The 23,993-nt window shown below is 35.0% G+C and overlaps 1 protein-coding gene across 1 annotated transcript in view; it reads right to left on the reverse strand.

Annotated features, from left to right (window-relative positions):
- The window catches only part of olf413 (DBH like monooxygenase olf413), a 243,985-nt gene that overhangs the window by 5,432 nt on the left and 214,560 nt on the right, over positions 1-23,993 (reverse strand). Inside the window, exons 4-6 of the mRNA XM_018508106.1 lie at positions 12,329-12,523; positions 4,535-4,621; positions 858-1,040 (exon numbers count right to left, since the gene is read on the reverse strand). Of these exons, the coding sequence (XP_018363608.1) occupies positions 858-1,040; positions 4,535-4,621; positions 12,329-12,523 (465 nt within the window). The remainder of the gene's footprint in view (positions 1-857; positions 1,041-4,534; positions 4,622-12,328; positions 12,524-23,993) is intronic.

The raw sequence follows: 23,993 nt of genomic DNA on the forward strand, positions 1-23,993 counted from the left end.
TATATATATATAAGACAACACGTTTTACGATTGGTTGCAATTTCACAGGACGTTCGTATTACCAATAACCACGAAGAAACAAGTTTGCGGTATTCATGTTCTCACATTGGTATACATTACACCGCACTCGGAATTATCACGAAACTCCGGACGTGCTTTGCACGATCACGTGCAATACTTCACGAAAAGTCAAGTTTACATAGTGAAGGGTCAATGGATACTTCCGATGATCAAAGTTATAGAGAAACAAATAAGATACAATGAATTTAATATATTCCGCTTATATATTTCCATTTTTTAAAAAGAAATAACTTATGTACGAAAAGAACAGCTTTTTGCTCTAGTATTAAAAAATTTAACTACCTACAAAAATCTGAAAATAATTTTGTTGAATTATCAAAATAATTATATTAAACGATTAAGTGTTGATAACAACCTGCAAAAAGTGTTAACGTTTTAGCAATCAGTTTGAGCCACATAATTATTTTGATGGTCCAAATAAAATTATTTCCAGAAATAAATTATAAATACTTACAAAACCATTCTTTCCACATATCTCAATTAAATAATTTATTAAACCATTTTATTCTCTGACACCGAATCGAAGACTTCGATAAAACAACTGGATAATTCCATTATTGGCAAAATGACTAAAGAATTTTAATTAATGATCGTTACAAAATGCGTAATGTTCAATGAAAATAAATGAAATTTAAAATTTATATTTCGTGCATCTCTGAAATTTTGTGCAGCAGATAGTTTCTGTGACTATCGAAAACTTGCCAGAGCATGGAAGCACCTCAGTGCTTCACGTCGAGGTCTTCGGCGCATAAACGTAAGAGAAGTTTTCGACATACCTCAGAACCGAGACTCCAAGTGGCTGCAATCGTGTTGCACTGGAATGTGGGTTTATCAGGAACATAACAGACACTCCCGGTCGTTTCGGCCGCGGTTTCCAATTCGGCTTGATCTCCGCGGCACTCGTACAGGGTCATGTGGTGAAGGTATTCGTGGCTTCCCGGCTGAATAACTGGTTCATACTGAAATATACAACAGGCGTACAAGCTCGTAACGAGGATTAATGTCGAGCGCATTTCGGTCGTGTTCGTAACGTGTTCATAACTCAGGAACAACGTATACCTTGACACTTTTATCGCAGTAGAATCGACACTGAATTGATTAAAGAAGCCGCGAGATTCAAGTGGAGATTGTCTCGTTTATTCCTATAACTTAATCCCGTCAATGGAAAAAAAATTGCAAGAGTCTTTATTTCTTCTAAAGTTTTCGTGTCGCATCATTTTACGGGCAATTAATCCGATTAATGACTAATGTACTCGCCGTTTCGATTTAAAACAAAGCGGATGTCAATGAATTGAATTGATTCATTGAATTGAATGGATAATGGAATATCAGCAGTAACAGAAAAAGGAAGGCACTTTACACTTTAAGCGTCGATTCTAACAGTTTGGGGAAAGCTGTTTGAGCACAAAATTGGCAAAAAGCAGTCTCCGACGCAGGTCGATACGGTATTTCTTGTGTCGGGAAAACGAGCTGTTTCGGCACGTTTACCTTTCAATAGGAGTAACAAATTAAGGTGCCCACTGATACCACAGTTAACGGCAGTTCACTCGACCGTTAACCTCAGAATACCTTGGTGCTCCGTCAATAAAAGTTCCATAAAATGCGAAGGAGGAGGCGGGTGTCCGCGTTTTAAGCGCTTAAGTTATCGCAATCGAAACGCTAATCGTCTCTCCTCCCTCCCTCCCTTTCACCCTCCTATCGCTGTACCCGTGATAGGAACACAGAGCAATCGCATCGCGTAGTTGAGTCACGTCCGATCGAGTTCGAGATTCAGGTGTCGGTCGGTCGACCGACGCTAGATAGAGCGAACTATATCAGCCAGCCGAGCCAACACCCTATTCGGAAACACCGGTGCGGATATAAACATCAGCAAGAGCTGAAATACGATAAGGTAGAAACGAGAATACAGGACTGAATAAGAAATAGAATACAGTAGCAAATAAAATAGAAATATTCCGACAATATTAAGTAAAAATGTATTTTAAGACCGCAAGTAATCGTACATGGGAAAAAAAGATCAGCTGTCACAGCTAAATTTAGTGTAGTATTATATTGACACATAACGTCGTATGAGGTCTAATTCGGACTAATTTCCATTAGCTGTGATATCTAAATATTATTATTGTAACAGACAAGCATTTTGCTATTATGTCGATGTATTGATCATTGCAGCAAACGTTTTCTATAGCAGACAATTTGGTAGCAAATACAGTTTCGGCAAACTATATTCAGCTATGGTAGAGACAATTTTCTTTTACACGGACACATCACTATAACAATTAACTTCATGTTGCTAAATAAATTCACTGTAACAGACAAGCATATTTTGCTATCACGTCTTTATATTAGTTACAGTAGCAAATCCTTTGTATTAGCAAATTTTATAGCTATAGTAACTAATGTAATTTTAGCTAATCAGAATTAGCTATGATCAGAAACATTTTTTTCCCGTGTAGTTTGCTTGAATTCACTGCAAATCCAAATATGTAAAATTAACTTCAATATGTGTGTTATTTTCCGTATAAAAATGACACTATATTGCACGTTTAATTAATATTTGAATGCAATGTAGTGTGTTATTTTTACATGGAAAACTAATCACACACTTACACTGAAGTCATTTTTCATACACTTAAATTTACAAGAAGTTGTGAAATTCACACAGCCTTTATTAGGCATCAAGATCCGTCTTTAATGAATATATTTTTCTTTATTTGTGTAAAAATATAAAAGTAAAATATAGAAGGAATTTTGTAAATTAGCTAACACGGTGATAATAATCTATCATTTGCTTATTCTAGTTTTCCGGTTTAGGACGTTATATCGAGTTAAATAATAACTGGATAAAATTAGAATAGAATATATAACTAGGTGAGATTTTATTGAGTTATCATATGCTTTGCGAGAGAGGAAGAATATAACTCGAGAAGCGTTAAACGTGAATTACTTGAGAAAATATCTTGTTCAAATTATTCACTAGCATAAAATTCACGCCAAATAGAAAGTCTAGTAAAAATAGGCGAATATACATAAATTCTAGAATTTATAGCAAAGAGATAACATTTACTCGATCTTTCATATCGAAAACTTCAAATATTACAGTACCTTTTTAAATTATGTAATTTCCTTCGGTTTAAAACCAATTTCTCCCGAATATAGACAGAAGTAAATTTTCATTCCTTCACATATCTATCGATCTATATTCTATTTGTACGATGTCTATTAATGTACAAGGTATTATTTGGGACATTCTGTGATTCATTTTAGACAATAAAAATTAACAACTTTGAATTAATATCTAATATATAAAAGTATAATAAAGTCGGTAATAATAGGATTTCCATTCACTGTAGTTTTGATTGCGTAAACAGTATATATATAACAATAGATTGGATAACATTAACGTAATAGATTCCGTTGACAATAAAATATCGCGTTGAATTCGCGAAAGCATAGATATGCAAACTTTTACTGCCTGCCTTGCGCTTTACTGCTAGTCCAACTTCGATTTTCAACACGCGATTTGGAGAATCGTGCGCGTCTCTCTGCATCAAAATGAAACTTTATACTAACGTGAATCGATACCCGGCAGTAATACAAGGTTTATGACCGCATGCTTTGTCACTGTCGCATTTATCGATGACATCTCGTGCATCGATCTGTCATCGTTGGTAGTGAAAACCGGCGGCCGGAACGGCGAAATGATCTCGCCTACCGCATTGATCCTGCCATCGTACAGATCCGCCCATTCGTTCATTTATGATGAAGTTTCATAGCCGAATTGATCGATCGACTTGCATTCGGCACGCAAATTGAAGATCTTTTTCTAATCAAGCGAGCAATAAGCACGCGAGTATTTTTTTATGTTTGCCATAAAAAGTAATTGTACGTATTTTAAATACATGTATATAACTATAAGAATAATAAAACTTCTTGAAACAATCAAAATGTATTCTTGATCAGGACACAAGAAAAATCTAAATGTATTAAAAAGACAAAAATATAAAATAATTTAATGTTTTTAAAATTTTATATAATGTCAAGATTATTATTTAAGAGACTACCAAAAGAGAAGCGAGATTGTGAATTAAAAGCATTGTTTTTAGTAGTACTTTCCAGCAGTACATCAGGATATTTCTGAAAGAAACCGTTGACTAGGATTAAACACTCGGTAACAAAACACTGTAACTTCTAGATTATCATTTTGCGCGGCATATTTATCGGGCGGCTACCTGAAGATGTTGCATCTTCAGACGCGAAAACACGCGAGGCAGAAGATAACTCCCGTATAGGGAGGAGAGGGTGAGACGGAAGGGAGATAGGAGGGGCGAGTCGGTAAACTCGACGTGCCGTTTCTTCGGCATTACAAGAGCATCCACCTTCGCTTTAATCAAGTCGGAGAGCGGGCGCGCGCGAGCTACCGTAAACGGGTTATATACCTGGAGGAACTCACCTTCACGACGTGGTGTTTCTGATTAATGCTCGGCATCCTCAGGACACGGCACCAGAGCAGCGTGTCTTGCCCCATGGGTAAACGAACCTGCACAGCAATTCGAATGGTACTTCGTTAAGCGAGTATAATTCCATGAGAAACTAACGGATAGAGCTGGTACATTGGGACCATTGATACTTCGTATCAGCATCGATGTCACGGAGAAGTATCAATGTACCACTTTATCAGGAGGAAAATTTGATTCTCATATATACGCAACTGTATTTGTACTAGAAATTCATACATTTTGAAACAATTAAACTGTAAAGTGTAATATTCAAATCGCTCGTTTTTTTGCAAAGCAAATACACAAAGAAACGGTCTATAATCGAGCAAAACAAAGTTAACAATATCTCATCAATTTATTATAGGAAAAGCAAATAGAATTAATGAACGTTTCGGAACACACAGGTCCTTCGTCAGTAATTATTCAATGATAAATTGATCGATATCAAATGATTAACATTACGTTTATAATAGTTGATTAGTTCGTTGCAAGCAACATTTCAAATGGTTGTAAACATATTAAGAAGCAATTTGTCCCTCAGCCTTGAACTTTTGTTTTTTAATAGGCCTGTTCTTTTTTTGGCTGAACTTTTGCACCAGTTCATCTTTCTTTCTTTTCTCTTCAGGAGGAAAGAAGAGGAAGAAGGATGAACCGGTGCAAAAGTTCAGCTAAAAAGAGCAGGCCTAATGTGAGTGTAGAGATAACATGTTTTTAGATAATGCTCGTCAATTTTCAGTGTCAGAGAATAAATTGAAATTGAAGTAAGGATGCATTACCTATATAGTAAAATATAAAAAGTATAAGCAAAGTTGGAGAAATATGCAAATATTATATGCACCTTTATTTTTAGCTTCAAATAATTATTTCTATTAAAAAAATTAGAATTTTCTCTATAAATTTTCAATACTAAGTTTCAATAACAAAATCACTGTAAAATTTTTAATTAAGAGTAATCGCAAAATAAAATAAAAATATTATTACAAAATGTGTTATTTAAATGTAAATGATATTTTATATATGGTTATTATCAGATACAATCAAAGCGTAAAACATCAAACAGATTATTGGAAAAATATATTTATGCCATAAATGTTTATCCTATCGGATCATAATTTCATTGTTTCGAAAATATATTACATTTCATCTCTCTTTTAAAAGTAATCGTCACTTAATAGATACAAAGAACGTTTCTATTGGGATGAATAGTAAGAAGTATAAAAGGGGAAAATTCGAGGGACTTAACTACTTGATGCATACGTCAGGTTAATGGTTTGTTACAACGAAGTAAGAGCAGTTAAACGCAAATATATACGAGAAATTCATTACCATATTTTCCGACGCCGCGTGCGACTTACGTAACAAGGTTGCAAGTTGCTTTTGTGATATACGAGCCCATTTCGCCCTGTCTCAAAGCGGCGCCTTCCACGCCACGCGACTATTTTGCACAGTTCTCATGCACGGCCGGTTGCATTGTGCACGAACGTGTTGCGAGTTTTTCGGCACGTATAACAGAATAAGAACTGCATGTACTGGCGTTAGTTGCGTTACTTGTTTTACGTGTTTCGCTCGATATACACAGGCTGTATTGTTACGTGCGAACACATATTGTTCAAAATGGTACTTCGCAATATTGTAGACACCACTTAGCTATATCCGGCTGTATTGTACACCGATGTACCTCGATTATTTCGACATGTAGAGTAGAAGATTTATAAATGGTGAGATGAAAAATATTTCGTTTATAAAAATTTCTCCGGCGCAAGTCGAATATACATAGGTTTCATACGAATACGATGTAGCAAACTTGCTTGCGCCATTTTTCAGATTCTGCGATATTCTACTGTTTATTAGAGCGAGAGTGCCACTGTTTCATTAATTTTGACATTCTCACCACGCATTTACGAATATTATTTCTGTTATAAATTTTTGTTGAAACATGTTGAATTTATTTTAGTTTAGAATTAAAATATATGTCCGCTTACAATGAAAAAACTTACTAAATCTTAATTTCTTTGAATAGTATTGAAAAAACGTTAAAATTTAGTATTTTATTCAGCGTATTTATTTTACTTGTTTGTCAATGATACACCATCATACCCTTATTACAACTAATTATACAAGTTGTACGGTTTTGCAACTGATTTGGTTAATTATACGCTTCTCGCTTCGCGACAGGATAAGAATGATACATACCAGTGTTAGTTGTACTACTTGTCTTGTATGTATCTCCTATCTACAAGTCAGATTCCACCGAATTACTCACGGAGTACGAGATTTTGCGCATCAATGGAACCACGCTCGGTGTTACCATGTATCTCGGTAAATACGGAGACCCAAGAGGAGTATGGGGAAAGGCTGGGTGCTGGTGGATCGTTTCAAACTGTTCGCCGCGGGGCGTATGGACGACCGTACACCGTCCGAGAAAATTACAATTCTCTTTTTCGCGCATCTCTCTCCCTTCCGACGAGCGACGATCGACTCCTGGCCCTGAGCGCTCCAACCACGCCGGCGGATTCTCCCACGCGCTTATGCGAAATTATCGATGTCGAGATTACCGGGAAGGACGAGCGCGTTTATTGTTTTGCGGTCGAGCACGTTGACTGACGCCCCGGGGCGAGACGGAGAAATTTTTAGGGACCACGCGAACGCATTTCCGATTTCTACGCCGACAGGCATCGAACTGTCTCCGTCATTCCGAAATAATCTTTCTTCGTTGACATTCACAAAGTGACGTAAAGTGTTCGAAAATAAAATACCGAAACTTCCATGAGTCAATCTATAATTAAATAAGAAAAATCCTGTATTTACAGAGAGAAAGGATTTTGTTAATTTTACAAGTGATCTGTAAATATGTGACAACAAATTGGTTTGTTGTGATTACTGCTAGTCTTTTATACCAACTAATTATTAGTAACAGAAGCAAACTATGTAGAATCTAATCTATCTTTTGGATATTTTTGGAATGCATGGACGCGAATACGGAATTATCAAAGAAAATATCAAACAAATAGATAGATTACTGTGAATAAACATTTGAACTTCGAAATCTTGAAGATATGTTCTTTACTTTTTGCAATCCCAAACCATAACTATAATGTGGAAAGCTTCAGCCTCATAAACGCTTATTGGATTGAGAAGAGAAATAGACTGATTGCCGATTCCGTTAAAAAATTATTAATGGTTCAATATAATTTTATTAATTTTTCAAACAGTTTGATTGCTTATAGTTTTGCAATTATTGCAAGGAAAACAAAAAAAAAACCGTTAACTGAAGTATGAAACGAGGCCAAATTCCATTATAAAATTTTATATTTATTAATATAAATATATATAAATATATAAATATTTTATACATATATACAAAGATTTTGTAAAGATAACAGAAATTAAAAAACTTTAAGCCCGTATCAGACTACCGATTCTGCAGGCAAACTCGACTATCAAATCTGACTACCAACTATAATGACCTAATTACAATTAACAAGGTTGACTGACTGTGATTGGTTCATTATGGATCGATAATCAGAGTAGGCAATTGAACAGGCCTGTAAAGTCAGTAGTCTGATATAAACTTTAGGGGGATTCTAAAATAAAGATCGATCTGCAAATACTTGTTTTACCGATTCAATAACACTTGCACACATACGAGTTAATATCATCGACACATTACTAGATACATACTGCTATATCAATATGTCACGCATGCATACACATAAATTTTCGTAAAACGATATCGTATAGAATTAGATGTATAAATTTAATTCTAAGAACTCAATATTTTTCTGTATATTCTACTAGTTAACTTTCAACTTTGTAAATACAGACTGCAGAGCTTATATATACATTAAACAAATGTTGTCACAACTTGACAATTCTAGACGATGATCAATATAAATTAAACTATGAAATGATAAAAAAGATTTTAATTTCAAAAATTTTTGTCGTTCATGACATAAATTCCACACTATAGATTAGTATTACTGCGTTCTATACTTTGATTCTGAAAAGGAATTTCCATATCTGTAAAAATAATAATATGTTCAATATCAATCTACAAACAATATAGGATTTAATCGGTAAAACAGACGACTTTATGATCCTCTTCTCTAGTTATCTCTTATACACATTCGTTGCAGAAACGCATTTATATATACGTTATATTAACGAAGCTTTTAATTTCTTCCTTTAATTTTATCTTTGTGTTAAAATTAAAAAATTTTAAGCATGAATTAATGTTTTATATTAAAAAATTATATTAATAGGGATTGTCAATAAAAATTACGTTCTATAGAAATTTTATTTTATTGAATAGTTACATTTTACGCAAAAAATATACCGTTTCCTTCTATAGACCCCAAATCATCATCTTTTTTGAAAAGTGTAAAATGTACCTACTTTTTTTTATATGATACAGGGATGATAAAACGGAGATTTTCAGCGTTGAAAAAACATTTATATGTCAACATTTAATAATGCAACGTCTCAGCAACGTTCTTTCAACGTTCCGTGTTAAAGTTTCAAAATATATGTGTATGTATGTATGTATATATACATATATATATATATATATATATATATGAGCCTCTTATTTACAAACGATACTATTGATTATTTATTACATTGACGAATGAGTAATAATTAATTTGCAATAGTAACTAATCGATCGTTTTTAACAAATATCACATTTGTTTTCCCTCGATTTGTTCCTATAACAAAATTGTTTCTCTCAGTAGTGTTCGGTTAAAGCCCCAAGTAGAACAAGTCACAATAATGTCAAAATGACATTAAAATGAATCGGAAATGATTGAAAAACGACTTTTGAAAAATAACTAATGATCATTTTGGAGTCATTTTGAGATTATTTTGATATCATAATGACTCGTGGTTCTGCTTGGGGCGGATCTGCTTAAATATTTCTGTAGGACTTTATATACATATCTCATTCTGCAAACCGTGCGTCGAAATCTTTTTGAAATACAATCATAGGTAATAAGAACTGACTTAATAATTTTTTATGCACGTCTTTATAAGAATATTAATAATCTAATATTAAGAACCTTAAATCTGCGAATAATTTATTGCGATGAGTCAATAATAAAATAACTGTGATAATCACGTACATGTTTGATTTCTAATTCTAAATTTGTTAAAATAAATTCAACATGTTTCATCAAAAAGTTATAACGGAAACACGATGGTATTCGCAAATGTACGGCGAGAATATAAAAATTAACGAACCAGTAACAATCCTTCTAATAAACAGTAGAATATCGTAGAATTTTAAGAGTGGCGCAATGTAAATTCATTTCTCATCAGCCTCGTCTTCTTCTGTGCCTATTCTTCTATTCATATTCATCGTGGCGCGATACAAAAGTTACTCGACCGTTCGGTAACTTTTGCGTACTAAGTTAAGAGCGAACTTTCTCGCGATATTCGAAAAATGAATGCAGGTCGAAATACAGAAATATAACGCCAGTGATATCCTAAAAACATCAATGCCAAAACATATCAATAATTTTAAAAAGTTGAAAAATATCTTAGGAGGGATATTTCAGTATTTTGACACTAAAATTGGAAATGGGATAAATAATCATAATTAAATAATTTTGAAGAAAAATTTCGAGCGAATGAGCAAGCTAAGTACTTTGAATACTTTACGTTTCATTGGGATTTCATCTATTATTTTCTGTAACCTAGAAAATATTCTCAATTCATTCACAAGCATTATATTTAAATATATCTAAAATACGAAATAATATTCCCCTGTAATTAATACATAAGTTGCTTTCAGTTACTTTAGTTCTCTTTACATTGTTTGCAGCTAAAGTAAAAGAAACATATGCTGTTCCTTGGAACAGGGAAAGAAGACGAAAAGTAACGTACAAATGTAGCTAAAAAGTACAGACCTGTTATCTCGATTATTCCACCACAGCGATTGTAACGAAGTCTCGGTAACGCGAACGGGCACAAAAATCTCGCGAAAAATAGCAAAATTCGACAAACTGGAAATGTATTTACGAGCGAATACATTTCGTGCTAGGCGCTTGCTTGTCTCAAACGATATTACATGGTCAACATTTCCGGGTCGTTTATCAGCACGTCCAGCGAATGATCTTGCACTTTTTCGCGGGCCAACGAGCGTAATACGCAAGGGTGGCCCGATTCCGGTCTCGATATAAACTATAAACAGCGGGGCAGACGGTGGAATTAGCATTGTCCGATTCTGGACGATAGCACCGACCTCGTAATCTACGACCCGGCGACGCTAATGAACGAATAGTTTTTACCGGATGTGACCCGGTTAAGATTTATGTCGTCATAAATTCGGCACACAATGCCTTCTCTCTTTCTCCATCTCCATCCCTCTCTCTCTCTCTCTCTCTTTCTCTCTCTAATACAGCTGCGTGATAAAAATCCAGTCGCGCGCGGACCCAGCTAAATGCGTTCGTTCGAACATTCATTTCACGCACGCGATGTACATACGCACGCCCGACCGGTACACGTGTCGACGAATGACGGAAACAAAACCGTATGACGAGAGAGCTTTGAAAAAGCTTGTTTGCGTCTAGGATCCGGATAAACGAATGATTCGCCGCGCGTCTCTACAAACATTAAAACGCTGATCGTGCGAAACCAATTTCTCTCCCTGTTTTGTACGTGAATATTTTTAACTTTCTCTGTTTAGGTTTGTGAAATAATCGATATTTCTTTACAATCTTCGAAGCTTAAAGATTTATCAGACGTACGGTAAAAAGAGCGATCGGAATTGAAAATTTATACTTTTTGTATAAATATGAAATAGTTTAATAAGATCAATATTTATATTTAACAATACACATTTTTATAGTTTAAATAAAAATTTTTTTCATTTTATTTTAATTATTTTTGTAAAACATCAACTTCTTATTAAAATAATTTTTTATTCGGGTTCTAAATTATTTAATATAAACTTTTTGTATTACTTTGAAATTATACAGTAAAAAAATCTGTAACTTTTTTCATAATTTTTTTTCATTTTCTTATAAAATACTTGTAATACAGCCTTAAAAGAATCAAGTGTTGAGTATTACCAATTATTAAGTTTTTAACATTTCAAGAATCCGGAGAGAGAGAGAGAGAGAGAGAGAGAGAGAGAGAGAGAGAGAGAGAGAGAGTTTATGGAATCTTTTTACTTTCATTACAAGTTTTCAGAAAACTTCAGTACGAAGCCAGATATTCTTGGTTTAAAATTAATGTTGAGTTAATAACGAGTTACAATGCTGACGATGATTCTTCAGCGAAGGCTGAATAAAGTAACTTTAGTTATCTTAAATACTTAAATGAAACCGGGCTTGAATCTGCCCTCCGCACAAATCGAGTCCAATATCACAACGCCGATGGCAGATCCACTTTCGTGAACTCTAATTAAAACTCTTTAATCGTCTTTGTTCGCACTCGCGAATTTCTCCGCGGTCGGGATGAATATTAACTTTGTTCTTGTTTCTTGTCACGTGCCGTCGTAATAACGCAAATCATAATAAATGCAATGTGCACCAACTGCTCTCTTTCTCTCACCTCTTTCCTTCTCTCTTTTAATTACATCAAGAGTGAAACGAAATATTTCCTTCCGTTAGTTAATTTCATTCATTAAGCATTCATCTTGACAGAATCTCTGGATCATATTCGTCGTATCGCAGAGTGATTTTTATCTCACAGGACATCTCGCGAATATAAGGATTTAAATGTTAATTAAAAATAGAGCAACTCACCTGCTTGTTCAGAATGTCCCATATTTTCAGAGGCGGATCCGTTTCCTGATTACGCGAATTTCGTCTGGGCTGTGCGTCTCTTTGCACCAGGTATAACGGTCTCGATCCTCGCACTGCCCCGTGATCAGGTAAAATACCGGCCGCTGATACCGGCTCCTCGACGTGATATTGCCACACCACTTGCATCGTGTCGTTCTGAAACACAAAAGAAGATCCAAAGTCAAAACGAGTGTCTCGTTCTCCGCTTTTTGCCGCCGAAAAATATCGATAGAGGATAGGGGCTACAAAGGCCTGTGGCTTTGTACCCAGGTTGCTATAAAAACTGCTGCTTCTCGGAAAGAGTTGCCTCATATACGACGCAAATAAACGTCCTCTACTGAAGATAGCTCGCTTGGCTGCGCCTTTTAATCAAACCTTTTGTAAAATTTACGATCAAAAATTGCACCATTGGCAAACCATTGTAAGTCATTTTTATAAACTTTAGAAAAATAAAGAGGAAAGCACATTAATTTTTATTACTAATGTAATTCCGATAACACTTTTTTTATAGAAGAAGATACATCAAGAGAAAAACATCAAAGTATCACGAAGCAAATGTTACTTGTGACGTTTTCTTCGATATTTATTCGTTACGAAAAAATTTTATTGTCATGACGAAATATATATTCCCGTGAAATATATTTTATTAATGTAAAAATATAAAAACAGATGACTTATTTGTTAGAAATAAAATTTTATTTCGTTTAAAATCAAAATCCATTTCAGCGAAGTAAATATATTTCTCACAAATAAATTTTTAAGCATCTTTTTCTCGGTACATTTTCATGAGATTGAATATAAATATAAATATATATTTTATATGTGTGTGTGAAGCATTTTTCTCGTCACGTATGACTTTTAATAATTCCGCTATTAAACTTCGGATTCGATTTATATTTACGACCACCCAGGGTGACTTAAGCCTTTCGGCACCCCTAAGTTCGCGAGGGGGTCGATTGCTCTTGGCGCGCGCCAATCATCTGCGGTCGCGCTGCGGGCATACACGATTCACCCCCCGAGAAGAAAGGCGGCCATCGAGGGTGGTCGGGTCATATACCAAATGCAAACGGCAATGTCCCGTCGTCCGCCTGTCGCGGTTGCCCGCGAAACGTACACGTGCCCAACCGCGCCAAACTTGGGGTTGCTTTTACACAAGCAAGCCACTTACACATTGCGGGACAATCGCGCCTGATTGGGAACTGACCATACGCGGGCTCGTTAACCGATCCGTTCCAAAAAAAAATGTCACTCATTGACGCGAGTGGTAGGAATAAAAATGAGAAGCACGCAGTTATTGTCAGCCGAATTTGCAAGTTTGTAATCAAGGCAATTTCTGTATCGACGCTGATGTTTTCAAGTGATGGCAGACTATCTTCTTTAATCCTTAATCGATTGATTTTGCTCATTTATTATAATGAGATAAAACATAAACTGGAACAGCAATTTTTTTTAAAGGTTACTTTCAGAAAGAAGAAATATCTTGGCGATAATGCTTATTTCGCTTGCATAAAATAGAAAATATGATTTTATGCTGAGGCGCCAGCGGGCAAAAAATTCACAGATGAGCCATAGATTGCGCATGACTGAATTATAAATATATGAAGGCATACACTGATGAAATGAGAAATTGAGATATCTTTCATCGAAGATGTAAAAAATTAACATTTTAAAAAATTTTTTAATTTTTAGGATAGTATATCGTAACATATACATAAATAAGATAAATGTATCAGTTAGCGAAATGATAAGAATCTTAAATATTAAGCTTTTAATGACACTTTTAACTCTAAATAAGTTCGTCTTATTTTAATTTTTGTAAATAACGATTTTATTTACAAAATCGTATTAAAAGCTTACTATTTAAATTTTTTGTCATTTCATATAATAATTAGGTTACCAACTGATACAATTACCTTATAGATTCATATATATTCACACATTTTCATCTTCAAGAAACCTTCATATATAAAATTTGTTCGTACTCGATAAATTAAATTAAATTAAATTCAATACAAAACAGAATATATATTTTAATAGTTTTTTTTATATTAAATGTAATTTTTATCTATTACTATTAAAAGAAATAGGAAAAAATTAATAATTATTTATATTAATAAACTAAAATAGATATTGTAAAAACGCATATGCTTAAACATTTGTTACAATAATTTGCCTAAATCACTTTGAAACATTAGCTCAGAAATATTGAAGCGGGTACCACGGGAATATTCGCATCCATCATGTTCTCGATCGTTATCGACCCCTGTCTGCCGCCATTAACGTATCGGAGACCCAGATTAAGAGCGTACTTCGCCACTCCAGACACGTCTCGGCGTGAAGCAAAAAATCGTCGGTGGAATCACAGAAGTCTCGCAATCGGCGACGTACAGATTTGCAAACTGCTCACGTGTTACCCATTCACGTTCCTCGATAATCGCCGAGCCCCACGTCGTGTCTACCCCCTCCTCTTCAAAGAGGCGAAACCCACGTCCGTTAACTTTGCCGACGTATAATCATCGGCGCACCTACGTTTGTTTCCGAATTGCTTGAGACAATCGGGCGCCATTCTCGCCCGACTCGTGAGGAAACGAAGAGATAGAACACGACGTGGCGACCCAGATTCGACAGATCGAAAGATTCCCGAGGCCATGATGGAAGGTCGATCGAAGGAAATGGGCATCGCCTCTGAAAGGAATGAAGTGGGAATCACGCGATTCGCCAACGATCGATTTCGGAGACGCCCTTCGACTAGTTACGCACTCTCGTTGTCCTCTCTTCGATCAATCGCATTGCAGTTTCTTTTCAGAAGAACATTACGTTCTAGTGTGTCTCAAAAGTAATGAATTTTAATACCAAAGACAAGCTTCGGAGCTATTAGTAAATAACGTTACATTATCCTCTAATGAATTTTAAACAAACTTTGCCCTTTGAAAGAATTTCAATTTATCCGGCTTGTTTATCCGGGTGCACAATATCGATAATTAAATGGCTGAAAAAAAAAGCAATCATTAAATTTTCATGACAACACAAAAATTCATTCTGATCACAAAATCCATAATTTTAGGAAAGCGCGACTGAATATTATCGATTTTTTGCTTAATATTTTAAATACAAGCTAAATTAAACCTCTCTCATAACATTAACGACTCTTATTGCTTTTTCCCCCGACTTCAAAAGAGGTCTCTATCTAGAGACGGTAATAAATGCATCTTTTCTGCTCTTTCTTTCTGTTTCTGTGTTTTCTTCGTACATAAAGTTTCTAATTAATTCGAAGAGTTCTGATATCTCATATTTCATCGTGACAGTTCCGACATAATTTCACATTTCATCTTCCATAACGTTGAATATCACGATTCATGATTACATAACTCCTTTTTATTTTATTTTTTTTTTGGGTCATTCTTCGAATCTCTTCATTTGCCTTAATTAACTTATCCCTCTAATTTAATTTTTAACTCTATCTTGTAATCGTTCTACTTTATCTCGTGATCATTTGAAACGTTTTAATTGTTACGCACTTATATTATTACACAATGCACTTTCATTAAACGACTCACAAAGGATTTTATGTTACAGCATAATAGATATCCTCTCTTTTATCTTCTATTTCGTTACATTCTTATGCAGGAGTTTCCCGGAAAATAGTACCTTGTGAGTCTCGTTGATCGTCGGGTTCAAAGAACGCGGTACTATTGTGAGATTTGAGTGCGCTGTTCGCGATGCGAGTAAGCCACGTGCTCGATCTCAGAAATCCTGATTTAAAAGATCCACCTAACCCAGTGCATCCTTAAGTAGATTGGCAAGAGGAAGAACGATGTAGAAAGAAGATTCTTTCGGAAGCAGAAACGCTATCGACGTTTGTAAGGATCATTAAACGAGGATATGATCCATGGAAAACATAGTTATGCGTTAATTATCACGAGGTTGCTTATTAGAGCTGCTCGTTAAACGCAAGAAGTTGCGGCATAATAAAGAAAAGGTGTGTGGTAGTGAAAATTATAGTACAGAAAATTATTATATTTAAAAATCGCTTTCAAATGAGAGGAAATATTACAAAAATTTTTTAATGTTTTAAATAATATTTAACAGAATTCTTTAATAATTATATCAAGCAACATCCTCATTAATTTATAGTAAAAGAAAATAATAATATTATTATAAAAATTTAAAAAGATTGCTGATAAATAACAAAATTCTTTAATAATTATCAAGCAGCATCCTTACTAATTCATATACACATATCTCGTAATATTAACAATTTTTTTATAACAATACAGATAGTATAGATTGAATACGATAAGAAAGGCTCTCTAAAAAAAAACTAAGCACATATGTTAATTTATTTATCATTATTTAATTTATATTACTTCTTTCACATATTATAATAATTATATATATTGCAATAGTCCCCACATAAAAAAGTATCTCTGCTAACATACGAGAGCAAGATATAAAAGAAAGAATCGTGTTTGAAAGATAGGCTAGACAACTTTGCGGAACAAGATGTAAGCAAGAAGACAAACGGAACGGATTTGAGATTCGAAGACATTCTCTACTAACTCAAGCGACGTTTCTTTCGCGGGACAAGTTTGTTGTTCGTTGTTCCCGCAAGTCGTAAATCTCTTCCACTTATTCGTTTTGCGCACCAACGTCCTTGCAACGTCTGCCTGCGTATCTACGTTAGGAACAATCGTAGTTCGCAATTATCCGTTCCAATAGTCGTTGGGTCAAAGGAGGAAAGGGAGACAGAAGATTCCATTTCGCAAGTTAAAGATGTCAGCCGCGATGTGAGCAAATGGCGCGCGAGTTCCCTTGGAAACTCTGGCATAAAAGATTTGGGCCACGTGCTCTGTGGAATTCCAAAGTTGAGTACGAAGAGAGGGAGAGAGAGAGAGAGAGAGGGGGATGGAGGGAACGAGAAGGAGATAGATCGAAGGGAGCATGGTACTATAATAGCGCCTAATAGAGTTCCCCTATTACGTGAAGCGAGTAAGGTTATTGTTGTTACGAACTTCGTTTTTAGACCCCGGAAACGATTTCGATCATAACGTTAAAACAATTTTCCGAATAACAGTAAATTGAAGAATATTATCTTATGGATAATTCAATTTGAGCATCTGACAATTATCTAACTAGAAGTCTCCGATAACGAAATGTAATTATCTTCATCTAATTTATAATAGTAATCACAAATCCGTTAGAACGGCTTGAGGTTGATGTCCTCCTAGATTCGAAATCTAAGGGTCAATGTAATATTGACGTTACTATAAAAGGGTTACAATAAAGGGATAACAAATAGGAATCATTCGGTCGAGCACGCGAACTATTCTCCGAAATTGAAAATCCACTTCTTTCCTCTCTTCGAAACTTCCCACCCCTGTTCTTCCTCTTCGGTATTACGCCAGAAATCGTATCTCATGGCTAACGTCGCGCGGCAGTCGTTGAATTTAAGGGGCGTACCCCAATTTCGGGGCTGAGAGATATCACTTGCTATGTGAGCAAATGACGCGCTCTTTCTTCTTCGGAAAACTCCGTTTTAGAAATTCGATAACGCTCCCCGCTTTCAAATCGTCACTTTAGCGGCGAGTTGATGGAAAAAAAAAAAATTCGTAAAGAAACGACCCTTATGGAATCATTAAAAATGATATTACAAAATAAATTGATAATTAATACTTCTTAATATTAACTTAATATACCTCATAATTATCACTTCTTTTCGCTCGTGTAACTGAAAAACAATTAAATATAGGGACAACCCAGGTCACAAATTGAACGAACTATAATTAGGTGTAATAATGTAATATTTATTTTATGCACAACTATAAGTTTCAACGGTACGTTTCGTCTTTACTTAGTTATGATCATAATGTGTTTTCTTCTATCTCTGTTTTGTTAATGTAATATATATGGAGTAATTATGTATTTTCCACGGCCGATTAGGACTAAGTAAAGTCGAAACGTACCGTTGAAACTTAATTGTAAATAAAATAAATATTACAAAGTTATACCTAATTATAGCTTGTTCAATTTGTGATTTGGGTCGTTCCTATATTTAATTAAAAATCTTTCAGCATTGTGACATTAAAAGGCGGTTTCGAATTTGGAAATTATCAAAATTAAAATTAATAATAAATTTAGGGTATATTTTCAGTGTCAGTATCAAAATATCAAGAACATAGTAATTTTTTAAATAAAAAGTTCATTTATATAATTTTTATAATTTTAATATTTATATAATTATAATTAAAATAATTTATGATTATTCGAGTATCTCAAAGTAAGTTCTGTTAGTATAAAGTATAATTTATTGGTACGTAGATAATCGCAACAGATTTCAGCTAATTGCGAACGCAAACGATTTTCTCTCTTAGAAAACAACTCAAGAATCAACACTGGTGACAATTGTTCCACTTTGACACGGTGGAAGCAACCGCGCTCTCTGCAAACTAACTTTCGAGCGTGTTGAAAATATCTTCCTTTCCGCAAAAAAAAAAAAAGGAGAGAAGCACGACGAAACTTCGACAGCACGGACAGTTTGCTTCTCGCTGAAAGAAGGACGAGACTCCTGATGTTCAGAATATAGACAAACCGATACCCGTGAGTAGCTTCTTTCGAAGGCAACGTTAATTGCCTGGAGTGCAAAAACCGACGGCCAGTTATCGACGAATCAGTCCATGCGGCCATCTCCGTTTTTCCCCACCTCCACCTCTGGCATCCGTCTTGTTCGCCTGTCGTCTTAGCCGAACGCGCGTTAGCAACCCCGATAGGGAAAACTAATATTGAACATTCCTAAGTAGAATGCAGAGGGTGCGACGAAGGGGTGGCGATGAGGGCCACCATCATGTGGCCAGGGAGAGGGAGAAGCTCGAACTGGAAAGTTTTAAAAAGCAATTAAGGGCTTCAAACTCCCAACACACTCGCTTCTCGCCTGCCTACAACCCCGTTCATGCCCACTCAACCCCTTGTACCCCTCTCTTTCTCACTCTGCTCGTCATCAGTCTCTTCTCCATTTCGTACCCTCATCATCCGTGGCGGACATTCAAGGGCTCGTTGCTATCAGCTAGAATTAAATTATTTCGTTATCCTTAAGGGAGCTAATATATTTTTTTAGAAGGGTGTAAGTAAATAATAACATACCCTATTAATCACAATGGTAATTTAGAAATATCATGGAGCGTGGGAGAAAGTATTATGTGGACTTATACAATGCTCAGCAAAATACAATAGCTATTTCTATCTGCTATTTAAGGAAATAACCGGATTTATTAACTTAATTAATCGAAGTACACACATATTTACACGTCGTATATTTCAAATAAATCTTTTTTTTTCTTAAATTGAACGTGAGATATTTCATAGTAATCATTAATATTTTCAAAACAAGATATCAAGGAATTGAAATTAAAGATGAAGATTACATTCTCAAACGCTAAGGAAATTACTGAATATTTCGCGAAATTTGTCCATTTGTTACAAATGTTTAAACGTGTGTATCATAAATAAGTATAGTTTGCCATAAAGTAGATAGGAGTTTGCTCGCCACCTGGGAACGACGGAGGTGCCGAATCGATAATCTCAGTCTCGCGAGATCCAGCTAGGGTATCTCGAATTCAAGTACTCCCGCGAGCGTGAGCGCAATTTGCAATAAAGCAATACACGGGCTTCTACATATTTATCACCGTGAAACGTAAGGGGAAATCGATAATAGTGCAGCGAATACCGATCTGGTCGACGCGACGGGATCGAATCGGTTCTTTTACAGTCGACAGTTTCCATTTATCGTAACGAAAACGTACGTAAATCGGTAAATCTTGCCGGGATCTTTAGCACAACTAGACCCGGTATTTAAAATTTTATGAAAACATTGAATTTAAAAATTCAATGTTTGAATATCGATAAGGTAACTCCGGCAAAATACGCCGCGCTGGGATTTACGCCGCAGAAGTCTGAAAAAATAGAAGGAGTGGGGGTAATTTTCTAGCAACTCTGTTACATGCCTTTATGTTATATTAGTATTGTGTTATGATTTCAGCTTCTTATTGTTAATATTAATGAAATTATTGTGAGTTGAATCGATTTGTCACTGTAATAAGTAACGCCATCATAAATTATAATCTACATAAAATAGTTACTGTATATACTCAGAAAAATTTCTAGACTTTATCCGTTTAAAATGTAACAAACGCATATTTCAGATAGATAAAATTTTCTTAATTTTATCGGATAGTTCTAAAATTTCATCGGACAGTCCTGTAAATACGATCAAAATCTATCGGAAATATCCGTTAGTTACATTTTAAACGGATAAAATCTGGAATTTTTTCTCAGTGTAGGACGTGTAAAAGACTTAGTGGTTATTTCGTGATACATACGTGTAATTGAATAGTAAAGCATGTTGTGTAGCAAGTGCTTTGCTTTCGTATTCTTTGTTTAGTTTGTTGTCTTGTATATCCTGTTTGGGATATACCGGAGTTACCTTAATTGTTTCATGAATGATTTAAAATCAAAGAATTTTGTACGGTTAAATTTCAAGAGAATTTAATATCTTTTATTTTATATACTTTTAAGTAGCATCTATTAACTCTTTGTACTCGACGTATATTTTTCACTATAATTTCTTACAGCTGAGATAAAATGAAATATGCATAAATTAACGTCACAAAACGATTATATTTTTGTACTTTGAAGTTCACCCAGATATATCGAACATAAACGGTCATTGTCGTCTCTCACTCGCCACTCGAGTTGCTGCATCAAAACCAAGTGGTGACTGAGAGTCTCCATTCAAGTGCAAAGGATTAATTTCGTAAAAATTTAACTTTAAATGCAGTGAATGATACACGTATGATGCTGAAAGTATCCAAAAGCTTACGACATGACGATCAAATCTCTATTCAAAAAAAAGATCGATACATTCGTTGAAGGTTAAGCGACTGGAAGGAACGGCGAGGAAACTGTGACACTCTGTGTATGGGATGGCGTATGTATCTGCCTCGGCTGGAATACGATATGTACGATGTACGTGGTGCAATCATTCGTAACGCCAGTGCCATTGAAAGTGTCGCAGGCCCGGTTACAGGCAGCGCACCTACGTCGATTAGATTCAAATACGTATCAGTGTTTCACGTGCACGCGAGAAGAATACTTTATGCGCATCGATTTTCCTCACGGCGCGTGCAGCCCGAGCTTCGTATTCACGTTTAAGCGCTAAACGTGCCCGCTTATTTCTCTACGCGGATTGATACGAAAATACGCGATTTTCATATGTCAAGGTAAAATACGAGATTTAAAAAACAATTAGAATTAATCCATAGAATTAAATACTTTATCCTTGAATTTTATCAGTACTATAGATACATCATCATTGTATTCAAATGAAAACGTTAAATCTTTTTTAACGTAACTGTCTAAAAGTTTATAGAACGTAAAGAAACAATTTAAATATTGATTATTCTGTATATTTTAAAACATCGTCTCTATCAAGATTCTTTTTAATAAATTCCATCTAATCTTTAGCTAGTCTTTTTTCAATAACGAAACCATAAAGTGAAAAGAAGTTCCTTTTCCACTGCTGAAATACGATTGAATTAAGTCAACCGTGCCTTTTGATAAAATCGCGTCCATTTTCTTTAATTAGACAGGTGCGATATTCACGAGTCTCTGAGATAACTCCTACTTCATATCGACTTACGAACTTCGAAGAATTCCAAATAGGGCCGCAGCGTAATGTCAAGTGCGAGTAAAATCGCTTTATCATGGCGACGCAAAGCAATTCCTTTTCCTCGTTTCCACTCTGCGAAGTTCCTCCCTACGTCGGCTAGATAATTTTGGAATCGCGTGATTAAAGTTCTCACGATTAAAGTTCTCGCTCCGTTTGAATAATGACGCGAAAACGCGCGCACGTCAGTGAAGATACACAAGCTATCGGCGCTTGTTGTGTTAGTTTTCGTACTCGGTGCTGCACAGTCGGCGATAAAACGAACGCGATCTCACACGGATATCTAACTGCAACAGATAAGACGGTACGATTCTCGCTCGTAGATGTATGCTACCCCGCATATATCGTGCTATACGTTTAATGAAGTTTAACGGAATTAAAGTCGGCGGCATTCTGGAAGGTAACACCCGTAAGATGAGCCTGCGCAGATCGATAATGACCTTTAAAGAGCTTCAATAAATTGAACTTTAATATTACCTTTATACCGATTAATTACGTTTCTGATTTTATTTCTAGAGATGGTATCAGTCGTATTTGGATAAAATTTATTAGAAGTAAGAAATAGTCTTTGTGGTCGCCTATTATTAAATTTTTTCTTTTTATGGAAATTATTACAAATTAATTCATATATAATAATAGATGTTTGTTTTAAAATATTTATATAAAATATCTAAAAATTTAGATTAGATACAGCTGAAGATAATTTTGTTAAACCATCAAAATTACATAGGAAACTCAAACGTGAAGAGCAATGCTGCAAACAGTGGCTTTCTAGTATTCTGCAGTTTGCGCGTCTTATATAATTAGTTTAATAGCTCAACAAAATTATTTTTAAATCTGCATCTATATAGCTAAATTTTTAGGTACTTCAGCAAAACCATACATCATATAGGAACGTGACTTTGAAAGATTTATTTCTGTCGAATTATTTAACTATTTATTATATGTCCTAAACGTCCATAAAAATTTTTGTGTTAATTAAACATAAGATAAATATATTAGAAAGTAACACAAATATTATATTGAAAAAGATAATATTGACACAATTTGTAAACAAATTGTGAAAGCATTTTTTTTCCAGTAAAATTAAAATTTATGAAATGTTAAATTAACACATATTTTATTCATTCATCTTAGAATTTATATTTAAAAATACATTTTCATGTTATATATCTACTTATTCATAAATTGTGTTACTTTGACACTAAGAAATGTTGAATATTCAAATTAACACAAAATATTTAAATAACATAATCACATTACGTTAAATTAACATTTGAATGTGTTAAAAATTCAACAAAAAGTTTTGACAAGGATTCGAATAAACTGTTTCCAACACAAAAAGTTTTTAGAGACATCCTCGCAGATATTGCCGATTAATGCGATATTTTCATGAGATTAGCAGAGCGTGTTATTCTTTTAAAACTCACGAGGCGACTATCGGAACTTAATCACGTATACTATCGAACTTCGTCGAGAAGCATTGATTGGATACGCTTGTGTACCGCGCGTTGAAAAAGGATGGGCACCGCTAACAAGATTCTATCGCTTTGCTTGGTGTATCGTTGGTACTCTCTTCATCAACGTGAAGCCGATGAGCCAACATCGGCGAATACGTGGCCACCGGCGTACCTGAGCACATCCTCTGGTATGTACCCAGTCATTAACGGGTAAACTCAGTCTAAACTTCCCGGTGGATCCTGTCAAGGACCTCGAGCAATACTCACGAGCGTTGTTGCAACGTAACTAAGCGCACGCCGAATTCGCCCGTCGATGCTGAACTTCGGTGCTCGATACGCGAAGATTAATGACGATCGCTTAAAGTTTCCGAATTAACGATCCACATATACATGTATTAGTCAAACGGGCTGAAAATATTTACCCTCAATCATTAGCAAATGTTATCGA

The sequence above is a fragment of the Trachymyrmex cornetzi genome, unplaced genomic scaffold, assembly GCF_001594075.2.
Source record: "Trachymyrmex cornetzi isolate Tcor2-1 unplaced genomic scaffold, Tcor1.1 scaffold25, whole genome shotgun sequence".
Taxonomy (NCBI): domain Eukaryota; kingdom Metazoa; phylum Arthropoda; class Insecta; order Hymenoptera; family Formicidae; genus Trachymyrmex; species Trachymyrmex cornetzi.